This window comes from Heloderma suspectum, chromosome 4 (genome assembly GCF_057233095.1).
Source record: "Heloderma suspectum isolate Gila_16-S chromosome 4, 16-S_ref, whole genome shotgun sequence".
NCBI classification, from domain to species: domain Eukaryota; kingdom Metazoa; phylum Chordata; class Lepidosauria; order Squamata; family Helodermatidae; genus Heloderma; species Heloderma suspectum.
This window is the reverse complement of record NC_139461.1, coordinates 269,109,929-269,134,526: the sequence shown is the minus strand read 5'-3', so window position 1 is coordinate 269,134,526 and position 24,598 is coordinate 269,109,929. Positions and strand designations below refer to the sequence as shown.

Below are 24,598 nucleotides of genomic sequence, written 5' to 3'. Positions count from 1 at the left end.
GGCCTTCCTAGTACGTATGGCAAGCTTCAGGTGTTTAGATATCATAGTCTTGGCTCTATGGCACAGAAGACACTCAGACATACATTCACCTTTGTTATTATAGAAGGGCAGCATTTACTTAGGTGTTTTTTTTAATGGTCAGCATTTGAAAGTGGGCTCTTCGTTCCTCTCGAATTCAACAGCTGTTTAATGCCAACATCTAGACATAGCTAACTTTACAGAGTGTTTAGTCTTACACATAGAAAACTGCTTTATCATGGTGTTGGAGAAATTATTTATTTCCCAAGTTGTCTTAAAGGAAAGCCAAAACAACAACAACCCAGCACTTTTCTAGACTTCCCTAGGGGCTTTATATTCACAAAGGATACACTCAGAAACATTCCCTGTAGCAAAGCAATTTTAAAACAGACAGCAGTAATTCTAAGGGACCAGAACAATATTTAGTTCTGCAAAAGAAATGGAGATGCTCTCTATGCTGAAACATCACTGGACGTGCATAGTTGGTCCAAATAAAATGCTTTTTCTGGATGGAATGAGGTTTCAAGATATATCCCTAACTTCTTTAAAAACAAAAACAAAAAACACCCACCAGTGCTACATTCACATTACAAACTGATTTAATTCTCATGGCACCTCCCAGGGACCTCCTGGGGATTGTAATTTTGTAGAGGCACTGACAAGACTCTCAAAAAGAACTCTTGAGCTGCCTCAAAGAATTGCAATTCTCAAGATTCTTTATTGGAAACACATGCATGCTGCTTGCCAGTCAAACTGGTTTATGTTTACAGTGGATACACGACAGAAGAAAAAAGCTACGCTTCTCCTCCAGTGCGCTCTTACCCATGTGCAACCAGTCAGTGCTAAATCTTATTCTCACAAACAGCAGATGAGGTTTTAAGTATGGATCTGGACTGCACAGCCTAAAGAATACAGGTAGGGATTCACATAACTGAATTCTTCTTGATACAAAAATAATAATCTACACCTAGAAAAGTAAATATCATCTTGGATTTCTCCATGCTACAGTAGTTTTCATTATGTAAGGATTTTTTTTTTTAATGGTATTGCGGAGCATGTGGTTTTGTGAAACCTGTCAGGGCCTCCAAAGCCCTTGGGCAGAATCCAAAGGTGCTTGTGGCCAGCCCCGCCACTTCCAGTCCTCAAGGGGCCCCTATCACTTGCAGAACGGTGATTTAGTGCTTCCAGAGGCAACCTGAAATGAGAGGAAACGCTTGTTTCTGGAAAGGTGCAGATCAGTGGAGCTCGCATAACAGAGCTCTACCGATCTGCCCCCTTCCAGAAATAAGTGTTTCCACTTGTTTTGGGGCTTGCCTCCAGAAGCACTAAATAGCCATTCCGCAAGTGCTAGGGGCTGCTTGCAGACCAGAAGTGGTGGGGCTGGTCGCACAAGCTCTTCTAGTGGATGTGCAGCATTGGATTCTGCCCTTTGTTTCAAGCTTTAAGTGTTGTCAAAATAACTCCTGGCTCAGGTTTCTCCCTAGTCATTTTTCCCTAGGCATGTACATGCTCAGAACTGGATGAGCATTAGCAAACCAGTCAAGACTCTAAATGGAGACACCAACTTGTATACTGAGTGAGTTGCTGATGCAATTATATGCACAGCTGCATGCTAAAAAAAAAATTCTGATGTTTCAAGGCACATTATAGTTCACACACATTACTAAGATCAGAGGTGCAGAACCCCTGGTCTGCAGGCCTAATCTAGCTGTAGGCACCCTGATCTGACCCATGGAGCCCCCTGGGGGAATGCCCTTGGAGGCATGCCCCACTATTATCTTTGATCTGAGACTGGACATAATAGTGGAGAGTTGGTGCAGCTGCTCTTACTGGCACGGGTGAGTCTCCCTGCCCCTCATTCCTACTATGTCGATCTGAGGTGGGAATGCAGGCTGGCCTGGGCCTGCACCCCTGACTTAGATGAAATGGGGTGGGAGTGGGGGGATCATGGCAAACAATGGAAGGAAGGGAAAGCTGCAGCAAGATCAAGTTGCCAATTCCAAAATTAATTCTAGAAATCCTCTATGAACAATTGGAAGACAAGCAAACCAAAATCCAGGCAAAGATGATCCATGATCAACCCAGGATCAACCCATTTTCTCAACATAGTGCATACTTCTCCCCAGTAATGCTTTTCTAGCAACTCTAACAGGCTGAACAGAACCCATTGAAAGCTACCATGCAGATATGCCCTGACAGACAGATAGATGTTCACATTTGGTTGGATTTTTTTTTTTTTACAGATTTGTTACCACTTTTAGCTGGCAGAAGTTATGGAGGCCTATGAGGAAATGAAAAAGGAAAGGCTTCTGGGTGCATATACATTACCTCTTCAACCACTACTTCCACAAGTATCCTTAATTATTTGCTCCCATATAACTTGGGGTTGGTTTAGGTACTGCATTTACATATCCACTGGCACAGTTCTGAGCATTGTCTTGGTACATGTTCATGAGTCCAAACATAATGTGTAAACTGGATAATCCTAGATATTGGTGAACAGCAAGTTCTGTGATTACACCACACTGAAGTGCCACCATGATCTTGGAAATTGTTGTTGGCCAATTCCTGTGATTACCTAGTTAACCAATTTTGGCTTATATGGCCAGTAGGCACATGGAGGCTCTGTGCATGGATAGTGAGAATACAAGGACCAGCTGACAAATGAGGGGAAGAGGCAGGGGGACATATGTAGGTTAGTCCATCCTATTCACCTGTCTTCCTGCCCTGTCTTATCACTCAGTGTTGGCATCTGAGCTTCCTCCCAGGTCTGGGCGTATGGTTAGATAATACAGATTGCTTCTGTGATGCATAAAAGGAAGAAAGACAGCTAAAGGTAAATGCTGAGTTTTTGTCAAATCAAAACTGGGCCATTTTAGTCTGAAAACTCACACAATTGTTTTGGGAACAAGATAGCTTTGTTTCTTGGAAAGGCAAGGCACTAAATAAAAACACACTCATGTTCAAAACAAATGTGAATGTTTTTGGAACATGGTGTTTTGATTACTTCATCATTTTCTCTTCTTGACCTTTAAATGACAAACTACTGTGTCCCTGATTCTGCAAATAAATACAGTTTAGATGGCCCTCTAAGTAAGCTGCAGTTTCTTATTTTGTCTACTAGCCTGCAGTGGTTAATCCCACACTCTCTGCTGGGGTAATCGTTGTCCCAGTCGGTATTTCCCGGGGGATTTGATGCACCAGGTGATCGTGGCCCAACACTGTTCTGAAACTCGGATGAAATATGTGAAAAGTCCTAAGTGTAGAAGACAAGAACAGAAAAAAAGGAAAAGTTACATAACCTGGATATGAGTAGAACAATCTGGTGCTACATGTCACCATTTAAAGAAAACATCCCAAACAGAATAATCCCAACTGAGCAAACTACTTAGATATGTACTCAGACACATAACTGAGCAAGCCAATGGGACTTGAACATGTGTTCAAGAACTTTATTTAATCATGATCAAAGTAGAAATATCCAAAAGATTGTTGCTTTTGTAAAGCAGTCTGCTGCTTTCTTTCTTGTCCTTGTTTTACAAAGTGATGTTTTGGGAAAATGTCATTCCATATTTATTTTCCAAATTATGCCCGTTGCTGGATGTCAATGTCTTTGCCTGCATCTATGGTTAGTTTTTGGTTGCAATCATAGCCAAATTTCCCACAGAAATGTATTTCTCACTGGCGTAATACATTAAATTAGCAGAATATGGAGCGACACGATAAGGAAAACCCTTACAAGCATTGTTTCATTATCAGCTACCACTTTTGGACAGCAAACAGCCTCATGTGAGATGCTGTTGCAGATGCTGGTCATGTCTGTGCATGACCTAATCATAAGCAAATGGTCAGTATGTTTTAACCAGAGAAATGGGACATCTGGGCAGTCATAAGAAGTTCAAGCTTTACAGAAATTAAACTCTATAGATAATTTGAGTCAATGGTGCAAAATACCCCATTTCTAAAGCCCTAGTACTTACTTACTCCAGAGCAGTCTCACTGACTTTAACCACAGTTACTAGTTCAACTTCACCACATTATTCTGAAGCTGGTTTGAGGACTTTGACCTTACTATGTGGCAATTTACCAAAATATTATACTTCGATGGATATAGGAAAATGTTCATATCTGCTTCCACAGACCAGTCCTCACTCTTGATACCAAAAACCAAAGTAGGAGGCTGAGGGTGCGTACATACAGCAGCTCAGAAGAGGATGGATAATACATCAAAGGAAAGTCAACCCCCAGACACATATTTGTACTTGGCCCTGCTTCTCTATAAGACAGATGGCCTGAGCACACAAACGATGGCTATATAGATACACCTTTGTATCTATCTGAGTGATAAATTTGGGGGATCTGCTTTGATAAACAAACACCATCCTAGATCCCACAAAATGTACTTGAAAATGAAGAGAACATAACTTCGGTATTCTTTTCCACGTAGGACCTTCTGACACATGTACTCTCCATTAGTTGGCAGAGCAGTGCTGCTACGTCACGACTCATGGAACTATGGGGAATGGAAAAGTGGCAATGTTGACCTTTTGCCATTGTTACTTTGGAGCTGCCTAGGTCACATTGGTCCACCTGTGGGAGTAAAATAGGAGCCTCCCCAAAAAGGTTGATGTGTTTTATTAAAGAATTCAAATTATTACGTCCCAGAAAATAACGACAGTTAGCAGGCTTTACATGTCATTTGAACGAGCAGTGCAAACCAGAAGTGATGCAGAAGATTTGTGATCAGTGGCCTCCTTGAAGATCGGCAAAATGGTGCTCTGGAAAGAGGGTGTTTGACTGTTTCCTCTGATGCCTTTCCCCACAAGATAAATCAGGCCCCAACCACCAGACGTTGCTATTAGATCCACAAGGGGGAACAAATTGTCCCCTGCAGAGCAAATAGCAGCCCCAGGGTTGGGGGTGGAGCATTTTCATGGAAAAAATAGCATGGGAGGAAAGAGTTCAACACTCCCTCCCAGAGCACGATTTCTGCAATCTTCAAAGCAGCCCAAGGGGGGCAACTAATCAGTAAAACAAAACAAAAAAAACTGGGAGACCTCAATCATGGATCTCAAGTGTCACGTCCACTTTGGCCATTAAGTGTGCGAAGCTCAGATGTGCAGGATGTCCCTGCTTAAAGAACTGCAATGTACAACTCAAGCCACTCACCTGCTGGCCCGGTGGTGAAGAGTTCATTGGGGGCTGTACCTGTAGTGCCATTGAAGGAGACAAAATGGGTTGCTGTGGGACCTGCTGCATGCTGAGGGGCTGGTTAAGGATGGAGCTCTGCGGGTGGTGCAAAGACAGCTGCTGATGGAGAGGGGGGCTGATTTGGAAAGAAGGGGGTGGCGAGGCACTGATGCTGGGCAACATGGGCTTGGAATTCAGGGTCCTGGAGAGGCTGGAGTGAGGGTGTCCACGGTAAGTCTGCAGATCTGATGGGGACAAGAAGGAGCCCAAGCCAGGATAAGGTGATGAGGCCTGCGGTGGCATTGTATACAAGGGCTGTTTTGGTGGGATCATTTTTGAAGGTTGGTTGGTCTGAGCACTTTTTGTCTCCCCTTGGTCAGCTGAGCTCTGTTGGGGGGAAAACACATACACAGAGCAAATGAAAGATGAGTCATTGAAATGAGGCAAGCACAACTTTGGATTACTGGACAGCATTGTTTGCCTCCCTTTTAAAACAGTGTCCCTGCTTCTGGATGATGCTAAGAAAAGAAATCTAAGAACAAGTTGTAAAATACATGATTTAATACATCTTTCCAATGTTTGAATCTCATAAATAGGGGGAAATACAGTGGAAACCAGTGTGGCGTGGAGACATTTTCCTCAGCAGCTTTCACTTTTCATCTTTTCTTTACTTCTTATGATCAAGGGCTACTGAAGCAGACAGGAAACTAAATTAGTACTAATGCCTTATATTCCAAACATGCTACAGTTCTGCTATGACATCCAGTGCTAATGCAATCTGCTTCTCTCTCTCTCTCTTCCACAAAGGGCAACTCTGCAAGAAATCTCACAATCCCTTAAGTGCCGAGTAAACTCTTTTAAGGACACTGCGAACTAACAGCTCAATGCAAATACTGGACATGTTTTCTACTGCATAATCTGCATAATCAAAGTATCTGGTCAGTAACTGCATAATCAAGGTATCTGGTCATCTTAGGGCCATGCCTTTTGTTTGGCTAGCTATGAGAATCTTGCTGTGCCATGCTTAATGTGGAGGGTGGAGATAACATATATCTTGGAAGAAGAGCCTGGCTTACAGAGATCCAGATAACAGAGAGACCAGTTCCAAAAGCCTCTTGCTTTCTGTTCATTTTTTCAGAGATCTAGTCTGGCTGTCCTTGGGGGTGTTTTCCTACTGCAAATGCTACAGCACATGTGTCTAACCTGAGTGCCTTGCTCTCCTGAAGGCCATTTCATCCACTACCGTAATCCTGCAACTGAATCTAGTTTTGGCGCCTAGCATTATTTCCCATGGTAATAGAAGGCGATGCAATTAAGTTAGGCTTACAGTTTTAGAGCAGAATCAACACCAGGAGGAAAAAGCAAATATACAACAAACATCCTGCATTTTCCCTGCATTTTACTAGGTGAAGTATGGCATCTGAAACATTTCATGCATAACCTTATAAGCAGTGCTAGGGCTTCTTCACACAGAGCTTTCATCCTGCTGTTGAGAATGCTCACTCATGGAAATTTGCAGGTCCTTTTCATGACGTCGTCAACCTCCAGGGTACATCCAGAGGTATTTCCTGGTTATTCCATCTCAAAAAGATCCAGAACTAATGAACTATCTTTTAAACTCAGAATGTTACATGATTAAAACAGCCACTAGATGGTGCTGTTTCATTGAGTTCTATGGAACCTTGAAAATTAAAAGCTTCCCCTCTCAGCAATCAGTGGTCACTGTCTGGGAGCCTGCGGTGAACAGAAGGACTGCTGGGTTTTTCTTTAGTGTAAAGGTAGCCCTAGTAGCACAAATAGACCTGTGGTTTATAACATGATACTTCTATAAATTATGATTTATAAGAGGAGAGGGACCTTATGCATAGCTTTGCATGCAGAAGGTACCAAGACCAATTCTCAGCATCTAAAGGATCAGGTAGCAGGTGATGCCTCTTCCCAAGACTCTGGGAAACCACTGCCACTCAGATTAGCCAATACTGGTCTTGATGGACAAATATAAAGCAGCTTCTTGTGATTTTCATTTTATTTAGGCTGCACTTTTGACCTGTTAAGAGTCTTAGCAATTCTTAACCTTCTTTATCCTCTTCTTCATCATCACCATCATCATCATTTTTGCAAAGAACGGACTGAAACGGTCTGGTCTTTGCCTTCCCACAGCCAGTAAGCCTGAGCCACCCAGTAAGCTTAGAATGGATTAGAGACTAGAACCAAGGTCAGAATTAAAAAACACACACACCCTTTCTACTGAACAACAGTGGCTTGAGAGGAAAAAAACACAGGGCAGGGGAAAGCATTTGAGTGGTGGTGGATTTGGAAAAATTGTGTGTGTGTGGTTTCTAGTTCTGGTATCCTTGGTGTCCACGTCAGCCTTCTGCAACCTAGGGTCCGCCACATGAGTTGGACTACAACTTTCTTTATCCCTGACTGCCGGCCATGGTGACTGGGGCTGATGGGAGTTGTAGTCCAATACATCTGGAGGGCATCACATGGGGAAGGCTGGTCTAAGTAATGAAAGTGCAAATTCCCAAACTTAGGGAGAGCTAGCAGAAAACCTGGTCCGTGTATGTTATCTACCATGCCACCTGCAACATTTTGTGGGTTGCTTCAAATGCAGGGAATTTCTGACATTAAAAAAATATTTATCTATCTATGGCAATAGACAAGATTTTAAGGCATTTACTAGCAAGGATAAGTGCAAGAGGTGATTCAATTATTATTTTTTTTGCTCTAGAAGTCCTCATTCCAAGTTTATTTAAATATGAAAGTCACCTTTTAAAACTCTCCTTTAAAAAAGTCCACAACACTTATTATTGCTGCTTTGCTAAATGCAGCAAGATACTGCACCAATGAATTATACATAGCATGAACGGAATACCAATATCAAAATATCCAACCTTAAATACATTCAGTGCAGTTATGAATCTTTTTAAACACTTAAACCAATGAAAGGGACTCAGATTATTTCCTTTTTGACCTTTTTGCCACAGCTCTTAACCTTCAAGTATGGCTCAGTTAACTCCCCAGGCAAGGTTCCTCTGTGCTCACTCAACAGCATGAAGTGTATGTTTACCTTGATTTTAATTATACTGAAATTAAAATTATGCAAGGTTCTTTTTAAAGGTAAATGTAATTCCTCACAATATAAATTTAAAAACTAGTATCTGCTTGGCCACTTGCATGGCTGACTTAGAGAACTCCACATGGTTTCTGAGCTCTGTGGCTACCACACTGTTCCAGTCTATTATCCAACTGTTTTCCTCCATTGTACATCTTTTGCAGTAGCGACCTCTAGACTAAATCTGCTCACTAGAGAGCACATCCAGGAAGCTCACTAGGAAGCACATCCAGGTAGCTCACTAGGGAGCATGCCTAATTGACCCTCTATCAGCCTTCATGCCAGTTGTGGTCAGTAGATCAAAACCTGCTTCTTATGCCCTCACAATGAGAGTTCAGGAGTGTGACAGTGAGGAGCAAGGCTTTCACTTCTGTTATTAACATCAAATTTTATTTTATTTTGAAACAAAGTTGAAAATACAGACAACAAAAAGGAAGAATGCCACCTAAACATTTAACACAAATGGAATGAAAAGGAAAAACTAGGTTTGCTGATTACAGTCCTTAGTATATCATGCATGGGCTTGTGGGACAGTTAGCATGACTGGCTCCGGTTTTGAATGACTTGCCTTTATATATTAGAAGGAGCCAATCTTTGACTGTGCAAGAACTGCTGGACATGAAAAAATAATTCAGAGGCTTTTGTTTTATTCAGTAGTTTCAGGGTTTAAAAAATATAAGTACAGCTTGCTATTTTGTTTTATGTCTTTATGTTAGTGTGTGTGCGTGCGTGCATGCATTGTACACCACTGGGGGAATTGGGCAGTCTCAATGCTTTCGATCTTCAGAGTCCAGCTGTGCACTGTCCTTCAGCCTTTGCTGGTTCTTTCCTACTCTACTTGTGTGAAATTTGCATAGTTTGCTTCCAACAGTGAGTGTGGTGGCAGTCCTGGGGAAAAGATGGCTGACTTTACTATGTTTATGATGGAATGCTGCTTCCCCTTAATGTCTTCTTTCATGGGTGATAAATACATTAGCTCTAGTACCATATCTTTGTGGTTATCCATATACAGTGACAATGGCCATTCAAAGATGGAGGTCTTTTCAAATCATAGCAGGAATTACCTGCACTGATAGTTTAAAAAATAAAATAATTATTATATCCCAGTGTCTCCTTTGTTCTAGCAGATAATCATTCTTCCCCCCCCCCTATTTCCATCGCTACCCAATCAACTATACCATTAGAGTTATTACTCATAATTCCTCAATGCATCTGTGACATCATCCAGCGATAGCTATTGCAGGCTCTACCACAGAATGCTACTTCACCATAGAAATGCTGCCATCACTATAGATGACAACGATAACCACAAGGCAGCTGCATTATTCTTTGCCCCATAATTAATTCTCAAGTGGCCAATGGGTCACATTGTGTATGCTGCAACAGCTACTTATTAGATGAATTCAGAAATGGAAGAACATTTTCAGGCTAAAGGTACTCATCTTAAACTTTTAAGATTTTTTCTCTCTCAGTCCACATCTCTAGTTTCTCAATTCACTTACCTCTTTTCTTTACAATCCCATTGGATAGTGTCTACTTTTCTTATATTTACTGGAATCAGAACCCAACTAATTCTGCCCTGACTGGTCATAGGTTAAAAACTAGTGACTAGTTTTCCCCCTCCCTGCTCTCTACTGTGGCAAGCCCAGTCCCCAACTTTTATTCCTCATATCCTGCCATGATTTCTTTGAGCAACTGCAAATACTCCATGAGATCTTAACAGACGGTGTTTTGTTCTCTCTGCTGAGCCCATATTTTGTTGTAGACTTTGCTCAGGAGCACCCTAGACAGCATCATGCATTCCTAACTTCTAATCCTATGAATTCTGAACACTGAGGTCTAAGGACTCAGTATTTCAGATGCTGAGAATTTACGATCTGTGGGTAATACAAAATAATATGAAGCATATGGTGGAAAGGAACAGCAGGAAGCACTGGCCAATTTATTCAGCGGATGCATTGTCTGAGGCAACAATGGAGATCCATGCTTGTCAACTTCAAATGATCTTAGGTGATCATGTGCACAGACTTGACATCGTTACTGTAACTGCATGAATGAACCAATAGTCATTCTTGTGTACATTGATCATGGATGACAATTACACTATTAAGTGCACTCTTTTCCATAATTTCTTTCATGTATGTGGTTACCTGAACAACTTATTTGAACAAAATAACTTTTCAAAATGAACTTGCTACAGTTAAAAACATAAGAACTTCCTTACTGGATCAGTTGAAGTCCACCCAATCCACCATTCAGTTTCTGAAAGTAGCAGACACCTATCAAATGCTAAAAGATGCAGTGTTTTCTCCCACACCCTCCTGGTTTCTTCTGTCCATTTTCCTCCCAGTAAACTACAACTATCCACTATTACTGCTGCTTCCTTTGACAAAACTGACACCATTCCAAAAAGTAATGCAAGGTCTACAACCTAGAAATATTTCATGCTGAATTCTCCAGGACCTAAACATTGGGGCAGATCCTTTGTTGCTGTGAGTCTCTCTGATGGGACAAGCCTCTCTATCAGTACATACCAGGTGTATGCCTAGTTTAATAAACATCTCTTAGAGGTTGCTTAGAAACAAATGTGTAGTGTGCTAAGAACACAAGAGCTCCACCTTAGTTTGACTGCAGACAAAACCATCTGAGGGAAGTTATGTTTTGTGTTGTTTTAAGGAGCTTGGAATGGCCATGCAGTTGATTCAGTTTTCCTTTGATTGTGTGGGTAAACAAGTATTAACCCAGACCTCCCAATCAAAGTTATGACTCTGGTTACAGCAAGGAGAAATCCCAGAAGTCCTGCCTCCAAATATTGCAATATACCACAGTAAACTAGGTGTTATTTTGGTGCAGCGGGGGGAAAACTGGCCTCCTTGCAAGGCCTCCTTGAGCCATGCCACAGAGTATTTTGCTTAGCTCTCACAGAAGGTAGTTAAACACTGAAATTAGTTTTGATAGCACGGTTACAGTGCATTTCTTATAAACTTACTCCTCCCTGGAGATTTCCATGAGTTGCAACTAATTTATCATTGCCACATCCATAGAGATTCACGTATGAAACATAGTCTGTTACCTTGGAAACCAAGCTGGCCCGGTAGGCTGCCAGAGCTTTTAGATATTCTTTCTTTGCTGCTTCGGTTTTCCTTTTATATGCCTGAAAAGACCAAGAAGAGAATATTAATTAAACAAACAGAATAGGATGGTGCTTCTCAGACTTTGCTGTGACTTACCTCTTGCATGTTGCCCAAGGGGTCCATGACATGTTTTGATTTGTTACAAGAAAAGATTCCATATATGATTGATGTGAAAATGCAACTGATATGCTATTTCCAAAGCCAGAAATGCAGCCCAAATCAAAATCGCCATATCTAAACATATACCTAACTAAAAAGAAACTGTAATCAAGAAAAGATACCTGATATGATCAAGGCCTGCCTTATCATATATTTCTCCCTGTGCATTTCCCCACAGTATTAGAGAGCTCATCTAGCTATTCATTGCAAGGCTGGCCCTACCATTAGGCAGCATGAAGTAACTACCTCAGGCAATTAATACTGGAAAGTGACGGTGAGGTGTTGGGAGCTGTGTGGGCCATGTGGCCCCATCCCAACAGAAGTGAGATTGGTGTGTACATGGGAGAGTGGAACTTTGTTGGTGGCACCTAGGTTCTGAACACCTTGCTCCAGGAAATCTGATTCTCATTCCCCCTACCTTGTACAGAAAGGTAAACATGCTGCTCTTTAAATTGAACTTTAATTAAATTACTGCTTTCAGTTTTGTTCTTAATTGTGTGAGTTTGTTGCTGCCGGAATTTCTTCATTGCTATCTCTATTATTTAGTTTCTTAACTCATTTTTATATTGTCTGTATTGTGATTTGTTTTATTATGCTTGTGAGTTGTCAGTTGTCCTGGAAGGGCATTTTTGGGGCAGAAGGGCAGGATACAAATTTTTATATAAATAATGAACAAATAGGATTCTCCTCCTTGCAACCATGGTGTTGTTCAGAGTGTCAGTCTGGTGTTTGTTAGGTAAGCAAGCTTATTTCAATAAGAAAGATCTCCTAAACTATATTACTCCAGGTTTCGTATCTGCACGGTTCTAATTCCTCTCAGATTCATTTATTTATTAAATTTATATCCTGCCTTTCCACCACAAACGGGACACAAGGCAGCTAACAATAAAATGCAGATTAAAAAACAGAATATTACTTAAAACACAACATATAAACACATCAATTAAAGCACAACAATAAAAGAAATAAACAGCATCCAGTCAGTTAAGCCTGCCCCACTTCAACAACAAACCAGCTTACGTGCCGAAGGCCTGCCTGGACCAAACATCTTGCCTGCCAGTGGAAGGCTAACAAAGAGGGAGCCAACCAGGCCTCCCTTGGCAGACAGGTCCACCAAATGTATATCTGATGGTGGTGGGACCAAGATAAGGACCTCCCCTGAAGATCTTAAAACCCAAACAGGCTCTTGTAGGAGAAGGTGTTCTTTCAGGTAGCCTGGTCTGAAGCCATATAGAGCTTTAGTTAACAGAGCATGCTTTTCCCCACCATCATTTTGGATTCATAACATTTGAAACTGACAAGGCAGTAACCTCTGAATGTGAGAATTCTGAACGGTTCCTTGAAATAGAGGAACAAAGTCCTCATCATAGGAGTGAGCTCAAGGTGACCAGGTATCATTCATGTTGGCACTGATGTGAACCTACTTCAGTTGCACTAAAATCAGTTGGGTGCTTTCTGAACTAGAAGAGAAAGTAGCAAAGTAGCGAAGAAGTAAAGTAGAAAAGAAGTGAAGTGTGGTAATGACTAACCACACTGCCATTCGTCATTACTATTTTTGCACCTAGAACTGGGATGAACCTCTGCCAAAGCTTAAAACTAATAACCACTAGGCAAGTTAAGAGATCACAAAGTGAATAAAACATGGGTGCAATTTACAGGCCTTTCCTAAACACATCTACCCAGAAGCAAATCCCACTGAGTTAATAAAGAATTAATATGATCATATTTAGTTTGTTCTACGACTAAAGATTCATTAAAGTGCAAAGAATTGGCAGAGAGTACAGCAGGTTGTTTTAAAGAGGTGGATAACATTCTGTGCTTTGGCATTATGAAAGATCTATACAGTATTACTGTTAAATACTATTTGTATCTACCCTTCTTCCTCAAGGTGACATTCATGGGATTAACCTATTTGATTCTCACAACAGCCCTTAAGAGGTAGGTTAGGCTGACCTTCCAGTGTGCAGCAGAGGATTCTGATGAGGACAAGGCACAGACAACTTCTTCACAGGCAGGATAGTCAGTGCCTTATTCAGGGCCCTCCCGGCCAGAGGATGCAGTCCTGCCATCATCCTCTGGTTCAGAAGATGAGTCCCCAGCAGAATCTCTACCTCCCCAGCCTTGCAAAAGTCTCAGGGTACAAAATCAGGTGAGGGCCCATTAACAGTCCAGTCAGCTCCTTAAGTAGGGGCAAAGTGGACTACACTACAGGTCTTGTCAGCCTACTAAGCCTTCAGTTGGCTTTAGCTCCCTGAGACAACATCCTCTGGCCAGCAGGACCCACTTGGGGCTAGGAATAGAGAACCACGGATGCTCGCCCACAATGAAATTCTCTGAACTTTACTTCAAAGCTTGGTTCAGCTCTCTCCCATTCCCATTTGCGACCTGTTTTTCCAGTTTGTTCAAAGATGTGCACTTTCCCCAATTCATTAAAGCATGAAAATGTGACTTTTTAAAAATGCACAACTCTAAAAATGTACAATTTGAAGTGTGCATTTTTAAAAGTGTGCCTTTCTTTAAATGCTCACTTTTAAAAATGCACCTTAAATTGTGCATTTTTAAGTTCTGCATTTCGTAAAGTGTGCATATTTTAGCGCAAACAGAAGTTCAGGAATTTGCAAACCTTTTCAGAGAACATGCACTCCTGTTCATGTTTGGGCTTGTGAATGAGATATTTTTGAGTGATTTTGTGAACTGAAACAAAATTCCCATATATCCCTACTTGTAGCTTTCCAAGGCCCTATTTCGTTCTTGCCTTCCTCTGACTTCCATCGGATGCTACCACCTTCCCCTGTGAGCCTTAGGAGAACATAGAACAGGACATAAACAGAGGTTTGAACTCCAGTCTTTCCAGCCTATGGCTTGAATGCAAAGTAGCACAAGGTTGCTCCTACGCACACAAGTGGGATTTTCCAACAACCCTTCTGGCAGCAGTGCCCCATTCCCTCCAAAAGTCCATCCGGAAGATGGGGGAGGGGCTGCAATTGTTGGGGGGAATTGACAACCCTCCCAAGCACTAGTTTCTTCTTTGTGTTTAGAAATCACCCAATATAGCAAAGCTGTTGAGTCATTGATAACTGTTGTCAAAAGTGAAAAAACGATGTGCAAATATTACGGCTTTCTGTCCTCAGACTGGATTCAAAACTGTTACACTGCACTGACATCTATAGTGCTGTCCAGTTGCAGAGACATTATAAGTCCACTGGTAGAGGTACTAGAACAGCAGTTGCTCTAGCCTGGAGCAGGAAGATTAAAAAAAAAGTGCTTTGGCATTTTAGGAACTAAAAATACATCTGAAGTATCTGTCATTGCTACTTTATTATGGTAGGAAGTGGGGAGAAGGGGCTTTGTTCCCCACTGAAAAGGGAGCATGACATGTGACTACCCCACTGTCAACTCTGTTCTGTACAAATGGCAGCTGCCTAATCCAATGGGAGAGACAGGTGATGTCAAACCCTGTACTGCATAACTTCCAAGAAGAGTCAAAGGAGAATTTGAATATTAACATTGGGTAGCGACCTCATGTTACTATTCAGTCTGAGAAACTAGACTTTTTTTAAAAAACCTCCTCCCCCTCTGCCCTGGTCTTATTAGAACATCTGAGCAACTGGGATGCTTTCATATGCATAAAAATTACACAAAGATACAAAGGAAATTCAGGCCATTTGTATGTAGGTTTCCAAATTGAGGTTTCCAAACTTCGTAACAAGAAATACTGCTTTGTGGTTAACCAATTTAAATAAACCAATTTGAGCTTCAAAAAACCCACCCCAATTCTGCACAAGACTCCCAAGAGAATATCAGTTTTGTCAGTGAATAAATTTCCTACTTTAAAAAATTTACTTTAGTTACACTCAGAAAGATTTAGCTCCAGGCAGAAGTTGCAACTTTTATAGATAATAATCCCCTCTCCTAAGGTAAGATGTTAGAAGTAACAGCTTAACCAACATTTGCTCTCCTTAATCTCAAATTGAATTGGTGATCACATGCAGTGAAGTCTTAAGAAAACCAAAGAAACGGGGGACAAACAGTTATAAGAAATGATAGTGAGGAAAGCACTAATCATAATGTTCATGTCTTTTCTTAGGTTCCACCTGCAATTTCTTCTCTCTCCTAGAATAGGTGATCTGATAACTGTAGAAGAATAACAGAGAAGGATGGAAAGAGCAGGAGGATGAGCCTTACACTCCACTTTCCTAAATCCTAGTTGCAGCCACTTGCCCAAGTCATAGGTAATAGGAAAGGTGAAATTGACTAGATAAGATTACAAGCAGCTTCTGTTCAATTTCACCTCAAGGGGACAGCCTTACTACAGGTGAAAAAGCCTATCAGCCAGGCTGGCAGGCCATTAAAACAAGAACAAAGGGGGTGTTTGCTATAATAGTAAAGAGGGGAAACACATACTGCTCAAAGAAAAATAGATTTAATAAAATAAAAAAATGTTCTTGAAATGGCGAGGAATGAGTGTATGGAACAGAGAACCCTACACTTTTTTTTCTTTTCAAAGTTTTTTTTCTTTTCAAACAAGCACTCATGTGGCTATGTAAGCTTCCTTTCATGAACTTAAAAAAACACATACTTCTCAAACCCTTTAAAACTTTCTGGGCAAGGATGGCAAGTATGTTGTTCATCATGGTCACTGTACTCACACCAAAATGTACAAATATTTATTGCAGAAGCAGTGTTGCACTTCTGGAAGCAAGTTTTCTATTCTCCAGGGTACAGCTCCAATCACTAATCGTTAGCTCTGATATCTGATATTCATTCACACAGAGCAGTCCTGTAGATGCAGCTGCATGTAGGAACTAAGATTTGAACCCAGGGCACAAGTAACCCATGTGCACCATGACAATTAGAGCTGTACAATACTGTTAGCAAATGCTAGATCGCCCAACCACTACAATGTGTGCGTATGGGGAGGCGAGGGGTAGGGGGAGTTAAAAGCTATCTTTAGAGGCATGGACAAGACTGAAAATCAAGAAATCATCTTTTAAGAATTATCCTTTATTGATTTTTGTACCCCCCCCCGCAGCATATTATGTTTTTTCACTAATAATCACACATGCCTTACAAGAGTTGTAATTTATTTGTTTACTGTTGTAATGGCCTGCTCAATATCAACTATTCAAAAACTGCAGTTATGGTGTTTGGTTACCAAAGAACGAAATATCAATGGTCATCCAGTTCAGCAGCCATTGACCTCTCCTTATTTAGGAGTCCTCTTTTCTTCTTCAAGCAAATGCAGGAAAAAACCCCACGTGTTTCCCATACAATGAAACAAATTGTCCATGAGATGTTACACAATTATGTTACACAAGACTTCTAATTAAGCCTGCTTTAAAATATATTGGGCTAAATCCCTAACGTAAGCATTCTATGGGGCAGCATATGGAGCTCGAGACTATCAAATCAACCAGGGTCCCATGGAAGATATTTTTAAAGCACTCTTGGCTTTTTCTAAAATTACTTCAGGCTATCTGCTCAGAGCTGAGACTGAACTAATCTTGCTACGCAAGACTGCAGAAAAGAAAATATTAAAATACTGGAAATCTCGGTTCCATAAAATAAAGATGCCTTTGTCAAAACAGTATCTTTAGAAATATATTATTTATACTCAGTCAGTAGCCTTGATCTACCGATCCTTGTGTGATCTACTGAAAGGCATGCATTTGTTTGGGAGATACAAGAAAAAGCTTCTGCAATCTGTGTCCATCTGTAATGTAAAAATAAAGCTATTAGTCATAAACTTGCCATGCAAAGGTGAAATGGCTTTAGCTGCTATTCTCCACATCAGACAATATTCAAACTGCTCTTAGCATTTGAATTGTATTTGACCTATAAACCATATATGGAAGGTGGTTGTGTGCAAGTGAAAGGTGAACACATAACTCTATACACACTGACTTTTAGCATGCCACTGAGAGGCTTTCACAAGCCCCTCTCTTAGCAGCACGCTAAAAGCTAATGCATGCGGAGTAGTGATGTAACATTTCCACAAAAGTGAAGGGATGGGGGGAGAAGCCACTTTTTATGGGGGGATTTCAGGGAAAACGGAAGTTTGGCGAAAATTTGTATTCAGAAGTAAGGCCTTCTCTGTGTTGTGAAGTTTGCTCCCAGATAAATATTGCAGCGCCACATGTACAGTGCAATTCTATACATACCTACACAATAGGTTCAATGGGACTTACTTCCAGGTATGTATGTTTAAGGGGTTTTAAGGGGCCACGGTGGCTTGGTGGTTAATACGCTGAACTGCAGACTGGAAGGTTGGCAGGTCAGCAGTTCGAGACCCGAGTGCTGCGTGACGGAGTGAGCTCCCGTCTTCAGTCCCAGCTTCTGCCAACCTAGCAGTTCAAAAGCAAGAAATTGCAAGTAGATAAATAGGTACCACCTCGGCGGGAAAGGTAACAGCGTTCCGTGCACCTCGGTGTTCAGTCATGCCGGCCACATGCCCACGGAAGCGTCTTCGGACAGCGCTGGCTCTTTGGCTTAGAAACGGGGATGAGCACCGCACCCTAGAGTCAGACACGACTGGTTGGGGACACCTTTATGTGTGTTTAAGACTGCATGCTTCATTTTATGAATATACACAATACGAGAGAGAGGGAGGGAGCTTCATTATTTTTCTCTAATGATGTAGTTTGTCTTACATAAAAATCTTCATACTACACATTTTGAGTAAATAAGACCTTGTCTTAAAAAGCATTTTATCCATTCCAAAAGAGAAAATATTTCATAGGAATTTTTCCAGTGTTCTCTCAAATTAAAAGGGCACCACACTTTAAGAAGGATGCAGACAAACTGGAGAGGGTTCAGAGGAGGGCAACAAAGATGATCAGGGGACTGGAAACAAAGCTCTATGAAGAGAGACTGAAAGAACTGGGCATGTTTAGCCTTGAAAAGAGAAGACTGAGGGGAGATATGATAGCACTCTTCAAGTACTTGAAAGGTTGTCACTGAGAAGAAGGCCAGGATCTCTTCTTGATCATCCCAGAGTGCAGGACATGGAATAATGGGCTCAAGTTACAGGAAGCCAGATTCCGGCTGAACATTAGGAAAAACTTCCTGACTGTTAGAGCAATACGACAATGGAACCAATTCCCTAGAGAGGTGGTGGGCTCTCCCACACTGAAGGCATTCAAGACAAGGCTGGACAGCCATCTGTCAGGGATGCTCTGACTTGGATTCCTGCATTGAGCAGGGGGTTGGACTTGATGGCCTTGTAGGCCCCTGCCAACCCTACTATTCTATGATTCTATGAAATTTCCATTTTTTCTCCCATTGGTATAATTGAAAAAGGGTTTTTTTGGGGGGGATGTATGGAAAAATTTTCCAAATTTTTCCATACCCTCCCCCACTCTACCAGCCCATGCCTTCACATCTCTAACGCACATGTCTAATGTAAACCTCCTTCCACAATTCAAATAGATCTTAATTTATCTTAATGTTATTTTGACTTTCACTCTGTTACATGACCAGAGTAGGGAATACAAGTGGGAATGCACAATAATTCACTACAGAAGGTGGGTGGGACAAAGGGATGGATCTGCACCTTCTTCTTCTATGCATCACATAAAAAATGCATACACGCCTATATGCATACACACACAGCCTGCACATAACTACTTCTGTGAGTAGTACCATTGGCCTTAAGTAGCAACTTCCATGTTAGGGAGAGATCATGAGAAATTGGCTCTTAGAATAGCTCTGTATGACTCCAGTTAAACATTTCACTCAGGAGATATAAAGCCATTCCATTTGTTAAACTAGGATTCTGGGCCTTGAGGTTCAATTCATGAATTGTTGATTAAAGCCCTGAGCTACTGATCTTTGTGCACACATCTACATAGACACACACACACACACACACACACAGATCGTGATCACTTGTTGAATGGTGCTAGGGGAGAAGAAGCGGCCTGGATAAAGTCCCCACTCCCAGCGCTCCAAAGGTGGTTGGCACTGTTAGAACTAACCATGCAGACCATCTGTTAGGGGATGCTGGTGCGGCCCCAATCTGTCAAGGGCCACTGCCCTGGGATTTCTGCTCTTTGCAGATCACCTGTGCTGGATTGGTGTTTAATGCTTTAAATATATGTTAATTGGTGGAGCTAACGATGAGCAAACACTCAGTTCTCTTGAAGAGGTTCATACAGATGCTACCGTCCCCTCCTTCCTACATCAATCTGATGGAACTTAAAATGAGTTTTTCTCCTTTTTAATTTGTATGAAGAGCTAGAAGAATTTTCCTTTTTCTGTTGCATCTATTACCATTTCCTTCTAATAACCATAACCATATGCATGCAAAGAGCTGAATCTTAACAATGTTAAGTTGAAATAAGTATCAAAACATCTTTTAAACCGTCTTCCACAATTTGAATAGGTCTTGGTTTTTCTTAATGATATTTTGATTCTCACTCTGTTACATGACCAGAGTAGAGAATACAAGTGAGAATGCACAATAATTCCCAATGAAGGGTGGATGGGGGGGACAAATGGATGGACCTGCACCTTCTCCCTCCAACCAACACAAAAAACATGCACACACATAGATACACACATGCATACACATGATGCATAACATACAGACACATACACAATGAGTGAAGGGACAGAGGAGAGAATATCTTTATCTTCCCCCACCATTCACATGCATACATAGGATACCCCCCTACACTTACATACTCTTTTCCTCTTAAACTCTCTCCTTGCCTTTCCAGCAGTTGGTGATAGGAATTATTATGAGGGGAAGATGCTGACAGGCATCCCAAGACAACTGGAGCTTCCAGAAAAGGTGGGGCAGGCATCAACTGAGTATACCTAACTCACCCAACCTTCTACTATTAGTGTTTGGCAAGTGATGTATATACATCTGCTAGGAGGATGGTTTGATCCCCCATTCTTTTTCTGCAAGAGCAGAGGGGGTTCCAATATAGGTGCAGAACATCTCCAGTTTCTGTTCTCAGTTGTCTCTATGCAGACTGACTGCATTCCGAAATAGGACTTCTGAAAATATGAACAAATGGGAGAACACAAGGTTCTGCTGGGATCTGTTTCATCTTTCTGGTTTCTCTTTACCTGCCCATCCTGCTGAGGTCATAAAAGAAGAGGGAAAGCTGGAGCTCAGAAGGCCAGTTGGACAGACCTATGCCCACACTAAATCCTGCTTTCTCCTTTTGTGGAACAGGTATCTCTAGTCTGCTCCACAACTTTTGGCAGCTAACTAATAATAATAATAATAATAATAATAATTCAAAACAACTCTTTGGTTGACAGTCCAAATATCCACATTCCTGCCTAACAGACACAAGAGTTATCTTTCCACACTTCCTTTTTTATTATATATTGTACAAGACACTTTGCTTATCATTTCATTTTTCTTTCATGTCTGGTAGATAAAAGTTATTTTTTGTTTGTTAAACTCAAGATTTAACTGCATGTTTTGCATTCCCCTCTCTAATAATGCTAACAATTACTGTTATTGTTGCTGTTCTCTATTGGTATGTTTTCATTACCATTTAACCCTTCGTAACTATATTACTATATCTTGCTGCTACATGGTGTATACATCTAATTTGCTTATCTGGGTTGTTAATTGTCTTTTGGAATGGCTGGAAAACAAACCCTAATCAATACTACTGTAATCATTAATAGTCATAAATAGTATATATTTATTCAACTTTTTTAAAAAAACAAAATGAAACCAGAGCTTCTAAATCTGTGTCTTCTTAACAACTGTTCTGACTGACACATGTGCAAAGCTTCCACTGACAGTAAGACTTCTTTAGCTTTGTATGTGTTAACATGATTTACCTGTGACCCTGTTCAGAAATCATACTTACTATAGCATCCACTTGGTTTTATTAACAATGAGAAGTGTATAGCTAAAACCCTACTTGACACCCTGAAAATCCAGGGCAAAATGTGAACAGCAGTTCCTAGCAGGGTTGCTTAAAAACCATCCCTGTAAAAAGGGCTTTGCAGCAAGATTCATGTAAATACTGACAGAACTGGCCTTCTTTCTAATTTAATCAACTATTCCCCCAGAGATATTAATTTCAGTCATTTATTAGATTTAAAGATTTAAAGAAATATTCTGCATGTTTTCCCAGATAATCTGCCATGCTTGTGGGTTTATTTTCCTATTTGTCAGCAGGAGCATTCATTAGTCATTAAGGGACTGGGTGGGTGTTAGGAAGGAGGGGAGGGGAACAAATATGTTACTGATTATGGGTAGGGTGGGGGGAGAAATCAGAGCTGATAGAAGCATATGTCAGATTTGCAATCCTGACGCCTCTGTATCTTAGCAAAGCAACTAGTAATTGTGCCATAATGAAATGTTCAGTTTTGATAACCAGTTAATTAGACAAGACAATTATTCCAAGCCCTGCTGACACCCACGGAACTGCTCTATGTCAAGTATACATGCTGAATGACAGGAGTAGCTGTTATCGGCAAACTCTGGGTTCCAGCCCACTTCTTTTGAATAGAGCTATGCTTTATCACAACCTTCCCCAACCTGGTGCCTCCAGACATGTTGGATTATAACTCCCAGATTATGGGAATTGTAGTCCAACATATATGGAGGGCACCAGGTGGGGGAAGGCTGCTTTATACTGTAACTGAAGAATACTATGCAAATGCTCCTCTTATTTATTTCAAAGGATTTCTATACTGCTTTTCATTAAAAAAAAGCACACCTCAAAGATGTTTGTAAGATAAAATAACGGTAAAATATATTAAAACTAATCATTAAAACAATCAAATAGTGATAAAACCACGCTAGTGGTCACAGAAATGCCTGGGCAAACAAATGTGTTCTAAGTTGGTAGTGGAAATACTCCACAGTAGCTCTCATTCCATGCTGATATCCACTGTATATCACAGGGGTTTGGACAGAACATGAGGTGACCACTATATCCAGAAACCTGCCATGGATACTGGATTTACTACCACCATCAGCTGCTACCTGTCCAAGTCATATCACACAATCACACTATTAATCATCATGATTCAGTATCTGAGAGTTGTTGTTGTTGTTCAGTCGTTAAGTCATGTCTGACTCTTCGTGACCCCATGGACCATAGCACGCCAGGCCTTCCTGTTCTCTGCTCTCTCCTGGAGTATGCTCAAGTTCATATTCCTTGCATTGGTGATGCTATCTAGCCATCTCATCCTCTGCTGTCCCCTTCTCCTTTTGCCTTCAATCTTTCCCAGCATCAGGGTCTTTACCAGTCAGTTTTCTCTTCGCATTAGGTGGCCAAAATATTGGCGCTTCAGATTCAGTATCTGTCCTTCCAATGAGCACTCAGGGTTGATTTCCCTTAGGATTGACTGATTGACCTCCTTGCAGTCCAGGGGACTCGTAAGAGTCTTCTCCAGCACCACAGTTCGAAAGCATCAATTCTTCAGCGCTCAGCCTTCCTTATAGTCCAGCTCTCGCAGCCATACGTTATTACTGGGAAAACCATAGCTTTGATTATAAGAACCTTTGTCGGCAAGGTGATGTCTCTGCTTATTACTATGCTGTCTAGGTTTGCCATAGCTTTCCTCCCAAGGAGCAAGCGTCTTTTAATTTCATGGCTACAGTCACTGTCTGTGGTGATCTTGGAGCCCAAGAAAGTAAAATCTGTCACTGCTTCCATTTTTTCCCCTTCTATATGCCAGGAAGTGATGGGGCCAGATGCCATGATCTTCATTTTTTTAATGTTGAGTTTCAAACCAGCTTTTGCACTCTCCACTTTCACCCTCAACAAGAGGCTCTTTAGATCCCCTTCACTTTCTGCCATTAGGGTGGTACCGTCTGTGTATCTGAGGTTATTGATAATTCTCCCGGCAATCTTAATTCCGACCTGTGATTCATCCAGCCCGGCGTTTCTCATGACGTACTCTGCATATAAGTTAAATAAGCAGGGAGACAATATACAGCCTTGTCGTACTCCTTCCCCAATTTTGAACCACTCGGTTGTTCCATGTCCAGTTCTTACTGTTGGTTCTTGACCCTCGTACAGGTTTCTCAGGAGACAGGGAAGGTGGTCTGGTACTCCCATCTCTTTCAGAATTTGCCACAGTTGGTTGTGATCCACACAATCAAAGGCTTTTGCGTAGTCAATGAAGCAGAAATAGACGTTTTTCTGGAATTCTCTTGCTTTCTCCATGATCCAGCGAATGTTGGCGATTTGATCTCTAGTTCCCCTGTCTCTTCAGAACCCAGCTTGTACTTCTGGTAGTTCTCGGTTCACATACTGCTGAAGCCTAGCTTGTGGGATTTTGAGCATCACCTTGCTGGCATGTGAAATGAGCGCAACTGTGCGGTAGTTTGAACACTCTTTGGCGTTGCCCTTCTTTGGAATTGGAATGTAAACTGACCTTTTCCAGTCTTGTGGCCACTGCTGAGTGTTCCAAATTTGTTGGCATATTGAATGCAGCACTTTTAACAGCATCATCTTTTAGGATTTTAATTAGCTCAGCTGGAATACTGTCATCTCCGCTAGCTTTATTGTTAGTCATGCTTCCTAAGGCCCACTTGACTTCACTCTCTAGGATGTCTGCCTCAAGTTCAGTGACCGCACTATCATGGCTATCAGGGATATTCAGATCTTTCCTGTATAGTTCTTCTGTGTATTCTTTCCACCTCTTCTTAATCTCATCTGCTTCTGTTAGGTCCCTGCCTTCTTTGTCCTTTATCGTGTCCGTCTTTGCACAGAACGTTCCCTTGAGATCTCCGATTTTCTTGAAGAGATCTCTAGTCTTTCCCATTCTATTGTCTTCCTTGATTTCTTTGCATTGTTCATTTAAGAAGGCCTTCTTGTCTCTCCTTGCTATTCTTTGGAACTCTGCATTCAGTTGGATATATCTTCCCCTTTCTCCCTTGCTTTTTGCTTCCCTTCTTTCCTCAGCTACTTGTCAAGCCTCATCAGACAGCCACTTTGCTTTCTTGCATTTCTTTTTCTTTGGGATGGATTTGTTGCTGCCTCCT

At 41.3% G+C, this 24,598-nt stretch overlaps 1 protein-coding gene across 15 annotated transcripts in view; it reads right to left on the bottom strand.

Annotated features, from left to right (window-relative positions):
* The window catches only part of TOX2 (TOX high mobility group box family member 2), a 322,550-nt gene that overhangs the window by 15,835 nt on the left and 282,117 nt on the right, over positions 1-24,598 (bottom strand). For 8 of the 15 annotated variants that reach the window (XM_084853820.1, XM_084853828.1, XM_084853822.1 and 5 more), the window contains 3 exons: positions 11,400-11,480; positions 5,188-5,595; positions 3,144-3,274 (listed from right to left, as the gene is read on the bottom strand). In XM_084853820.1, the coding sequence (XP_084709946.1) occupies positions 3,144-3,274; positions 5,188-5,595; positions 11,400-11,480 (620 nt within the window). Of the gene's footprint in view, positions 1-2,232; positions 3,275-5,187; positions 5,596-11,399; positions 11,481-24,598 lie in introns of those variants that run through there. The other 7 variants (XM_084853817.1, XM_084853826.1, XM_084853821.1 and 4 more) reach the window with 1 other exon arrangement.